An 11,604-nucleotide genomic window follows, 5' to 3' on the forward strand; every position below is an offset into this window, starting at 1 on the left:
CCACAGAGGCAGCTAAACCAGGGTCCTGTTCCTAAAGAGCACACCGTATCAAAACCTTTTGCAATGGGAAAACACAAAACAAGTGTTTCTTATTGGACAAGTTCAGATAATACCTCTCTGTCTTGAGTGTTTTCTTCCGTTATGTGCCTACTGAACACAACCCAGGGGTTATTCTGTACACACTACAGACTGACTCAATGGAAACCACGTTGAACAGGAGAACGGAACAGTGGCGCTGTGAGCATTAAAGGCAGGATGTGACATCACAGAGGATGATGTCAAGAGTTCCGTAAGGCTGGATTCCGTTGTCTCCGTGGCCATATGTGAAAGGGGTCAGGGGTCAGCAGAGTGGTTCCTATGGCTACGTGTGTTCGGGTGAGAAGGGCTTGGAGATGTCGCCGGGGGAAAGGTGACACTAGTTCCCTTCTCATACTACTGAGCCACACCAAGCCAAGCTGTACTGGGCTGGCCTGGTTACACATCCAGTATCCACCATAGTTGCTTGAACCATACACAGGAAAGGACAATGTGGAAAGATAATAACCGGTCCAGTATGGGTTTGGGTCGGCCCTGTAGTGTGAAACGGTCATAGGGGGTGTCTCAGGGTTGGGGTCAGGTATAGGGTGTCTATCAGTGTTGGGGTCAGGTATAGGGTGTGTCAGGGTTGAGGTCAGGTATAGGGCATCAGGGTTGGGGTCAGGTATAGGGCGTGTCAGGGTTGGGGTCAGGTATAGGGCGTGTCAGGGTTGGGGTCAGGTATAGGGCGTGTCAGGGTTGGGGTCAGGTATAGGGCGTGTCAGGGTTGGGGTCAGGTATAGGGCGTGTCAGGGTTGGGGTCAGGTATAGGGCGTGTCAGGGTTGGGGTCAGGTATAGGGCGTGTCAGGGTTGGGGTCAGGTATAGGGCGTGTCAGGGTTGGGGTCAGGTATAGGGCGTGTCAGGGTTGGGGTCAGGTATAGGGCGTGTCAGGATTGGGGTCAGGTATAGGGCGTGTCAGGGTTGGGGTCAGGTATAGGGCGTGTCAGGGGTTGGGGTCAGGTATAGGGCGTGTCAGGGTTGGGGTCAGGTATAGGGCGTCTCAGGGTTGGGGTCAGGTATAGGGCGTGTCAGGGTTGGGGTCAGGTATAGGGCGTCTCAGGGTTGGGGTCAGGTATAGGGCGTGTCAGGGTTGGGGTCAGGTATAGGGCGTCTCAGGGTTGGGGTCAGGTATAGGGTGTGTCAGGGTTGGGGTCAGGTATAGGGCGTGTCAGGGTTGGGGTCAGGTATAGGGTGTCTCAGGGTTGGGGTCAGGTATAGGGCGTCAGGGTTGGGGTCAGGTATAGGGCGTGTCAGGGTTGGGGTCAGGTATAGGGCGTGTCAGGGTTGGGGTCAGGTATAGGGCGTGTCAGGGTTGGGGTCAGGTATAGGGCGTGTCAGGGTTGGGGTCAGGTATAGGGCGTGTCAGGGTTGGGGTCAGGTATAGGGCGTGTCAGGGTTGGGGTCAGGTATAGGGCGTCAGGGTTGGGGTCAGGTATAGGGCGTGTCAGGGTTGGGGTCAGGTATAGGGCGTGTCAGGGTTGGGGTCAGGTATAGGGCGTGTCTCAGGGTTGGGGTCAGGTATAGGGCGTGTCAGGGTTGGGGTCAGGTATAGGGCGTGTCAGGGTTGGGGTCAGGTATAGGGCGTGTCAGGGTTGGGGTCAGGTATAGGGTGTGTCAGGGTTGGGGTCAGGTATAGGGCGTGTCTCAGGGTTGGGGTCAGGTATAGGGCGTGTCAGGGTTGGGGTCAGGTATAGGGCGTGTGTCAGGGTTGGGGTCAGGTATAGGGCGTGTCTCAGGGTTGGGGTCAGGTATAGGGCGTGTTAGGGTTGGGGTCAGGTATAGGGCGTGTCAGGGTTGGGGTCAGGTATAGGGCGTGTCAGGGTTGGGGTCAGGTATAGGGCGTGTCAGGGTTGGGGTCAGGTATAGGGTCTATCAGGGTTGGGGTCAGGTATAGGGCGTGTCAGGGTTGGGGTCAGGTATAGGGCGTGTCAGGGTTGGGGTCAGGTATAGGGCGTGTCAGGGTTGGGGTCAGGTATAGGGCGTGTCAGGGTTGGGGTCAGGTATAGGGCGTGTCAGGGTTGGGGTCAGGTATAGGGCGTGTCAGGGTTGGGGTCAGGTATAGGGCGTGTCAGGGTTGGGGTCAGGTATAGGGTGTGTCTGTCAGGGTTGGGGTCAATTCCATTTCAATTCAGAAAGTAAACCAAATTCCAATTCCACATTTTCTTCATTGAAAAGCATTGACGAGAATTGGAATTTCATCGTACTTCCTGAATTGTCTGGAATTGAGCCCAATACCTCTTTAACAGGAGCATTGGACTGTCTCCAGGATACCTCACGGCATTAACAAACAAGACCCATCTCACTGACACCTCTTTAAAAGTGCACAAAGTGTGTTCTGTTCTTCTCACTCAGACAAAGGTGCAATTCAATGTTCAACTAAGACTAACATATACAGTTCCTCAATGTAAATCTTAATGCAACAATTCCAACCTTGGTTTTTAATAATAAGAGTTATTAGTGTTTGAAAGTACTTCCTACTACAAAGGAAGCAGACCTATCAGAAGGCATCATTAGTTAGGAGGAGGTACTACAAAGGAAACAGACCTATCAGAAGGCATCATTAGTTAGGAGGAGGTACTACAAAGGAAGCAGACCTATCGGAAGGCATCATTAGTTAGGAGGAGGTACTACAAAGGAAGCAGACCTATCGGAAGGCATCATTAGTTAGGAGGAGGTACTACAAAGGAAACAGACCTATCGGAAGGCATCATTAGTTAGGAGGAGGTACTACAAAGGAAACAGACCTATCAGAAGACATCATTAGTTAGGAGGAGGTACTACAAAGGAAACAGACCTATCAGAAGACATCATTAGTTAGGAGGAGGTACTACAAAGGAATCAGACCTATCAAAAGACATCATTAGTTAGGAGGAGGTACTACAAAGGAAACAGACCTATCAGAAGACATCATTAGTTAGGAGGAGGTACTACAAAGGAAACAGACCTATCAGAAGACATCATTAGTTAGGAGGAGGTACTACAAAGGAAACAGACCTATCAGAAGACATCATTAGTTAGGAGGAGGTACTACAAAGGAATCAGACCTATCAAAATACATCATTAGTTAGGAGGAGGTACTACAAAGGAAACAGACCTATCAGAAGACATCATTAGTTAGGAGGAGGTACTACAAAGGAAACAGACCTATCAGAAGACATCATTAGTTAGGAGGAGGTACTACAAAGGAAACAGACCTATCAGAAGGCATCATTAGCTAGGAGGAGGTACTACAAAGGAAACAGACCTATCAGAAGGCATCATTAGTTAGGAGGAGGTACTACAAAGGAAACAGACCTATCAGAAGGCATCATTAGTTAGGAGGAGGTACTACAAAGGAAACAGACCTATCAGAAGGCATCATTAGTTAGGAGGAGGTACTACAAAGGAAGCAGACCTATCAGAAGGCATCATTAGTTAGGAGGAGGTACTACAAAGGAATCAGACCTATCAGAAGGCATCATTAGTTAGGAGGAGGTACTACAAAGGAAGCAGACCTATCAGAAGGCATCATTAGCTAGGAGGAGGTACTACAAAGGAAGCAGACCTATCAGAAGGCATCATTAGTTAGGAGGAGGTACTACAAAGGAAACAGACCTATCAGAAGACATCATTAGTTAGGAGGAGGTACTACAAAGGAAACATACCTATCAGAAGACATCATTAGCTAGGAGGAGGTACTACAAAGGAAACAGACATATCAGAAGGCATCATTAGTTAGGAGGAGGTACTACAAAGGAAACAGACCTATCAGAAGATATCATTAGTTAGGAGGAGGTACTACAAAGGAAACAGACCTATCAGAAGACATCATTAGTTAGGAGGAGGTACTACAAAGGAAACAGACCTATCAGAAGACATCATTAGCTAGGAGGAGGTACTACAAAGGAAACAGACCTATCAGAAGGCATCATTAGTTAGGAGGAGGTACTACAAAGGAAACAGACCTATCAGAAGACATCATTAGCTAGGAGGAGGTACTACAAAGGAAACAGACCTATCAGAAGGCATCATTAGTTAGGAGGAGGTACTACAAAGGAAACAGACCTATCAGAAGGCATCATTAGCTAGGAGGAGGTACTACAAAGGAAACAGACCTATCAGAAGGCATCATTAGTTAGGAGGAGATACTACAAAGGAAGCAGAGCACAGTTCTAAGTGGTGTGACAGCACCAGCAGATCTGGAACTCAGCCGAGGGAGACATGGCTTTCCTCCGTTTCATTCCCAGGGTCTACATTCTAGCCTGGGGGATTGTCTGTAAAGTAAGTAAGTAAGTTAGCGACACAATGACCCGTTTTATCTGACCATAGCAACATTGGATTGTTAGGCGACGTTTAGTTAGTGGATGGATCCGTGTTATATAAACGGTGTCCACAAACCTTTGTAGTGTACATCTTTTGTTCTAAGCATTACATAGCCAACCGTATTCATTTTTTCTTATCAGTTTTTTAATAGCATTTTAGACACTTTTTGCTGTAACGAAAACTAAATAAAAGGCACATCTGATGCATGTTATTTCAGTATTTTAAAATGAAATTGAGTTTTTGAGAGGAGTGAGAAGGACAAGGACTCCTGGCTAGTAGAGGCTCCTCTCTATGGGGGGTCCAGATATTTGAAACAGCCACTGTTCCCAGCTTGTCCACTAGGGGAGCTGTGGAGCTGTTTGTCCTCCTGTCCACTAGGGGAGCTGTGGAGCTGTTTGTCCTCCTGTCCACTAGGGGAGCTGTGGAGCTGTTTGTCCTCCTGTCCACTAGGGGAGCTGTGGAGCTGTTTGTCCTCCTGTCCACTAGGGGAGCTGTGGAGCTGTTTGTCCTCCTGTCCACTAGGGGAGCTGTGGAGCTGTTTGTCCTTCTATCCACTAGGGGAGCTGTTTGTCCTATCCACTAGGGGAGCTGTGGAGCAGTCCCCAGTTTGTCCACTAGAGGAGCCAACTGTCCATTTGGCCCAGGCTTTGGTGGGGTTGCTGCGTATGACGTGTCCAGTGCTGAATTTCCATACCAACCCAGCAGGCTGGTACAGTCCTGGGGATGATGCTAGTAGGGCTGCAGATAGTGTTAGACATACAGACAGCAGCACACACCTTTAACAGGCGCTTAGTTTGGGTTAAGACATCTTGGCTTTCAGCCAGCCTGGGTGTTTGGGTTAAGACATCTTGGCTTTCAGCCAGCCTGGGTGTTTGGGTTAAGACATCTTGGCTTTCAGCCAGCCTGGGTGTTTGGGTTAAGACATCATCTTGGCTTTCAGCTAGCCTGGGTGTTTGGGTTAAGACATCATCTTGGCTTTCAGCTAGCCTGGGTGTTTGGGTTAAGACATCATCTTGGCTTTCAGCTAGCCTGGGTGTTTGGGTTAAGACATCATCTTGGCTTTCAGCTAGCCTGGGTGCCACAAGAGACAATGGAGAAGGCAAAAGACCAAACAGATCTGGGACCAGCCTAGCTTTAAAGGGAGCATGCTAGTAGATACCCATAGACTTCCAGTCATTGCTCTTTAACGCTAGTTAGCATTAGCTCACGAAAACAACCTCTTAATTCCTTCATGCTGGACACAGAGACGTATCCACAAGTTCATCAAGACTCCGGGGAATTAGATTGTCAAAAATCCCAAAGTATCCCTTTAAGGAGCTGGAGAGAGAGAGATGTCTGTCTGCTACGGTTCCCACCTCCCTGGCCGAGAAAGAGACATCTCAAAGCTGTTGTCACCCCTCCTAGTCTTCTTCCTAGATCTGGGCTTTGTCCACACATAGAGACAGATGGAGGACTGTGACATCACGGGCAGCGCCATCGAGGCTACAACCCACGGGGAATACCCACCCAGTTGGCTACTTTGACTACTTTAAAATGGTGGAAGCATGGAGGAAGCTCTCAATGGCGCTGCCCAGGCTAAAACGGCATTTTGGCCGCTAGAGGCCTCTATCGTTTTCTATGGTCCAGAAACAGACAGACAAGACTTCCTCCATCACATGGCTAGACATCACTGCTGCCTGCCCCAGCTCAATGTGCAAGTGGACCTACATACACTACACTCTCCGTCCGTCCGTCCTCCCGTCTGTCCGTCCGTCCATCCGTCTGTCTCTCTCCCTCATTCTGAATGGCTCCCTGCCTCAGGTTAGAGGTCAGCGCTGGGGGATTAAAGGCTAACATCTGAAGTATAGGGTGATCCTACGACCCCAAGGATTGTGTAGCTACAAACAGGGGTTTATTCGTTAGTCACACAACGTAGCAAAACGTTTTTTTTTTTTGCACCATAGCAAAATAAAATGTTGCAAAAACACCTTTCAGTCAGTTCTGAATGAATTAAATATAATTTGCATCCATTTTAGTCATACCGCTGCATCAAATAAGACTTTGGATTCTTAAGTTTGAGTTAATAGAGAAAACCACAACACAATGGGAGGAGTTGAGGGGCCTCAGAGGATTCTGGAACACTCGTCTCATGCTTCCTCCAGACAGAACCACAGGAAGAGCAATTGGTAAGTTTGATAATAAAAGAGCAGTGAGGTCTGAACAGGTCCAGTGACGTCTGTCTGTCTGTATGTCTGTCTGCGAGCCACAGGACAGGAGGACTGACTCCTGGGTGGGTGGGTGAGTGAGTGAATGCTGCTCCTAGCACTACAGTGTGCCAATGCAACAATGGAACCACAAACACACCGAGCATGGGGCTACCACACTGGACCAGGACAGGCTGGAGAGCCCAGAGCCCAGGCCCAGCCACCTCTCTCGTTTCTGGGTAAAAACCATAAAAGACTCGTCAGGGTAGGAGGAGGACAACGGCCAGAGCATGGCTTGCTGTCCTGTCCACTCTAGCACAGAGTGGGATGTCTGTACCAAGAAAGAAACACAGTGACAAGTATTGTGCTGTGTACAGGTATGTGACGTGTTCACACACACACACACACAGAGAGAGAGACGAGGAGTTTGAATCAGTGTCTTGGGGCTACTTGTTCATTGGCTGGCACACTGGTGTGGATTTTCGATTGGCACAGAGGGCTTGAAATGAAGGCGGAGCTACTGATCCCCTGAGAGGCGTGGCGTGGTAGGAGATGAGTGGGCGGGGTTTGGAGTGTGGTTGGAAACAAAGTCTTCTTTACGATCAGTAGCTTTAATCATGATTAGTTTGTTCGTTTTTTATCCGCTCCAGGTCATCAGGTCATAGTTCATAGTTCATAGTTTGATGCAGGACATCAGTTCATAGTTTGATGCAGGACATCAGTTCATAGTTTGATGCAGGACATAGTTTGTTTGCAGTTTGTATTGTGTGGAGCAACTCAAAGGCTTCCATGTTGACAACAAAAACAACAGAAGAAGCAGAAGGCTCCTCATTGGCTAGTGTCCGTGTTCTCCACCAATGAGAGGCTCTGTAACAGGGGCGGCAACAGCTCCCTCTTGTAGGTCTTTGGGGGGAGTTTGGGGAGCTGGGGGGAGGAGTTGGAGTTGTGGCGGGGGGGCACGGGGGGTGCCATGACGGGCAGCGGGCAGAGACTGTTCTGACTGGAGCTGAGGGGGCAGCTCCGTCGGGGGACGCGGGGAGAGGGCGTGCCTGGGGGCGTGCCGGGGGAGGACGGGGAGCTGCCAAAGTCCCAGTGGAAGCGTCCGACAGGGGAAGGTTGGAGGTTCAGGGGGTAGTTGATGAAGATCTCTGGGGGTCTCTGGGGGACGGATGGAGGGGTGTCTGGCTGGGGGTCCCGTGGAGGTGGTGGTGGGGGGCTGGGGAGGGGGCCGTCGCTGGGGCCGTTGTAGACCGGGGCGCGGGGCTGGATCCTGGGGAGAGGAGGGGGCAGCCTGGGGGGGATGGCTGGAGGACTGTCAGACCTGGAACTCAACTAGAACACACAGGGGTCACAGTTAGATAAACTCACAGAGAAACATAATTAAAACAAACAGTAGGTGTTATTGTTGATAAGCAGTCAGACTAAACTCACAGAGAAACATATTTCACAAGAATTCAATAACAATATTTCACAACAATAAACAGTGTGTGTGTGTTACCAAGAGCATCCTTCCTATTTCACAAGAACACAAAACTTGAAATGCCACAAGCACTAAGGAGGACATTGTATGCATGCATGTGTGTGTCAGGGTTTCCTTTAGCTGGTAATAGCCAGCTTTTAGCCAATTTCAAAAAATGAAAAGCCGATAAATAAATTGTCCGGGGGAAAAAAAGATCCCCATTGCAAAATAATGAGCTACTATTTTTATTTCTCAACTGGTAATTGAACCGCGTCCCATTAGGCAACTCGGCAGGCTTCATCGACGGGGCTGTAGTGGAGCAGGTTGAGAGCTTCAGGTTCCTTGGTGTCCACATCACCAACGAACTATCATGGTCCAAACACACCAGTCGTGAAGAGGGCACGACAAAGCCTATTTCCCCCTCAGGAGACTGAGAAGATTTGGCATGGGTCCTCAGATCCTCAAAAAGTTATACAGCTGCACCATCGAGAGCATCCTGACTACTTGCATCACCGCCTGGTATGGCAACTGCTCGGCCTCCGACCGCAAGGCGCTACAGATGGTAGTGCGTACCGCCCAGTACATCACTGGGGCCAAGCTTCCTGCCATCCAGGACCTATATACCAGGCGGTGTCAGAGGAAGGCCCTAAAAATTGCTAAAGACTCCAGCCACCCTAGTCATAGACCGTTCTCTCTGCTACCACACGGCTAGCGGTACCGGAGCACCAAGTCTAGGTCCAAAAGGCTTCTTAACAGCTTCTACCCCCAAGCCATAAGACTGCTGAACAGCTAAACAAATGGCCACCCGGACTATTTGCATTGACCCCCCCCTTTTATTTAACGCTGCTGCTACTCACTGTTTATTATCTATTATCTATGCATAGTCACTTTACCCTTACCTACATATACACTACCAGTCAAAAGTTTGGACACACCTACTCATTCAAGGGTTTTTCTTTATTTTTACTATTTTCTACATTGTAGAATAATAGTGAAGACACCAAAACTATGAAATAACACATATAGAATCATGTAGTAACCACAAAAGTGTTCAACAATTCCAAATATATGTTATATTTGAGATTCTTCAAATAGCCACCCTTTGCCTCGATGACAGCTTTGCACACTCTTGGCATTCTCTCAACCAGCTTCATGAGGGTACCCCCCTGTATATATAGCCTCCCTACTGTCACTTTATTTTACTGTATATATAGCCTCCCTACTGTCACTTTATTTTACTTCTGCTCTTTTTTTTCTCAACACTTTTTTTGTTGTTGTTTTATTTTTACTTATTTTTTTATTTTTTTGTTTTTTGTTTAAAATAAATGCACTGTTGGTTAAGGGCTGTAAGTAAGCATTTCACTGTAATGTCTGCACCTGTTGTATTCGGCGCATGTGACCAATAAAATTTGATTTGATTTGATTTGATGAGGTAGTCACCTGGAATGCATTTCAATTAACAGGTGTGCCTTCTTAAAAGTTAATTTGTGGAATTACTTTCCTTCTTAATGCGTTTGAGCCAATCAGTTGCGTTGTGACAAGGAAGGGGGGGGGTATACAGAAGATAGCCCTATTTGGTAAAAGACCGTCCATATTATGGCAAGAACAGCTCAAATAATCAAAGAGAAACGACAGTCCATCATTACTTTAAGACATGAAGGTCAGTCAATACGGAACATTTCAAGAACTTCGAAAGTTTCTTCAAGTGCAGTCGCAAAAACCATCAAGCGCTATGATGAAACTGGCTCTCATGAGGACTGCCACAGGAATGGAAGACCCAGAGTTACCTCTGCTGAAGAGGATAAGTTCATTAGAGTTACCAGCCTCAGAAATTGCAGCCCAAATAAATGCTTCACAGAGTTCAAGTAACAGACACATCTCAACATCAACTGTTCAGAGGAGACTGTGTGAATCAGGCCTTCATGGTTAAATTGCTGCAAAGAAACCACTACTAAAGGACACCAATAAGAAGAAGAGACTTGCTTGGGCCAAGAAACACGAGCAATGGACCAATTTGTCATTTGGTCTGGAGTCCAAAAGTGAGATTTTTGGTTTCAACCGCTGTGTCTTTGTGAGACGCAGAGTAGGTGAACGGATGATCTCCGCATGTGTTGTTCCCACCGTAAAGCATTGAGGAGGAGGTGTTATGGTTTGGGGGTGCTTTGCTGGTGACACTGTCTGTGATTGATTTAGAATTCAAGGGACACTTAACCAGCATGGCTACCACAGCATTCTGCAGCAATACGCCATCCCATCTGGTTTGGGCTTAGTGGGACTATCATTTGGTTTTCAAGGACAATGACCCAACACACCTCCAGGCTGTCTAAGGGCTATTTTACCAAGAAGGAGAGTGATGGAGCGCTGCATCAGATGACCTGGCCTCCACAATGCCCCGACCTCAACCAAATTGAGATGGTTTGGGATGAGTCGGACCGCAGAGTGAACGAAAAGCAGCCAACAAGTGCTCAGCATATGTGGGAACTCCTTCAAGACATTTGGAAAAGCATTCCAGGTGAAGCTGGTTGAGAGAATGCCTAGTGTGTGCAAAGCTGTCATCAAGGCAAAGGGTGATTCCATATGTGTTATTTCATAGTTTTTATGTCTTCACTATTATTTTACAATGTAGAAAATAGTAAAAATAAAGAAAAACCCTTGAATGAGTAGGTGTGTCCAAACTTTTGACTGGTACATATTACCTCAATTACCTCGACTAACCTGTTCCCCCACACACTGACTCGGTACTTATTTTTATTAATTTTTTGTCATTTAGCAGACGCTCTTATCCAGAGCGACTTACAGGAGCAATTAGGGTTAAGTGCCTTGCTCAAGGGCACACCGACAGATTTTTCACCTAGTCGGCTCAGGGATTAGAACCAGCGACCTTTCGGTTACTGGCACAACGCTCTTAACCACTAAGCTACCTGCCGCCCCACCTGTATACAGCTTCGTTATTGTTATTTTATTGTTGCTCTTTTATTTTTTTACTTTAGTTTATTTAGTAAATATTTATCTTCACTCTTATTTTTCTTAAAAGTGCATTGTTGGTTAAGGGCTTGTATTCGGCGCAAGTGACAAATAATTGATTTAGAGTAGTGACAAATAATTGATTTAGAGTAGTGAAAAAATAATTGATTTAGAGTAGGCTATAGGCTATTTCAGATAGCCCACATTTCTTCTCCTTTCTTTGCACAGGAAAATGTTGGCCTTTTTATAAACACATTTCATGCAATTCTACTACACTTTATATGACTGGAGACATTAGCGGAATCTTTTTTTAATACAACAAAAATGACAGGGTAGCCTACTCTGCTGCCACTGACAAACAGATCAATAAAAACGACGTTGTCTGATCCATATAATCGGCCTAGGAGAAGGGGGGACACAAATACAATATGACGTCCCATAGGAGGAAATGATTGTCCAAAAACAAAGTGGCACTGACCCAATGACACAGTGAATATGCACACTCACCGGGGATATGGCCGATGTTCTACGCTGGTGCCAATAAGACTTTTCACTCAATTAAGTTGAGAATTGTGATAACTTAAAGACAGACTGGAGTCATTTCATTGTCTTCTCTTTA

At 47.1% G+C, this 11,604-nt stretch overlaps 1 protein-coding gene across 1 annotated transcript in view; it reads right to left on the minus strand.

Moving 5' to 3' along the window:
* Nucleotides 1-4,501: 4,501 nt before the first annotated feature.
* Nucleotides 4,502-11,604, minus strand: part of sos2 (son of sevenless homolog 2 (Drosophila)) — a 123,492-nt gene continuing 116,389 nt past the window's right edge. The window contains exon 23 of the mRNA XM_041847338.2: nucleotides 4,502-7,894. Within this exon, the coding sequence (XP_041703272.2) occupies nucleotides 7,391-7,894 (504 nt within the window). The 3' untranslated portion in view covers nucleotides 4,502-7,390. The remainder of the gene's footprint in view (nucleotides 7,895-11,604) is intronic.

This window comes from Coregonus clupeaformis, chromosome 25, assembly GCF_020615455.1.
Source record: "Coregonus clupeaformis isolate EN_2021a chromosome 25, ASM2061545v1, whole genome shotgun sequence".
Classification (NCBI taxonomy): Eukaryota; Metazoa; Chordata; class Actinopteri; order Salmoniformes; family Salmonidae; genus Coregonus; species Coregonus clupeaformis.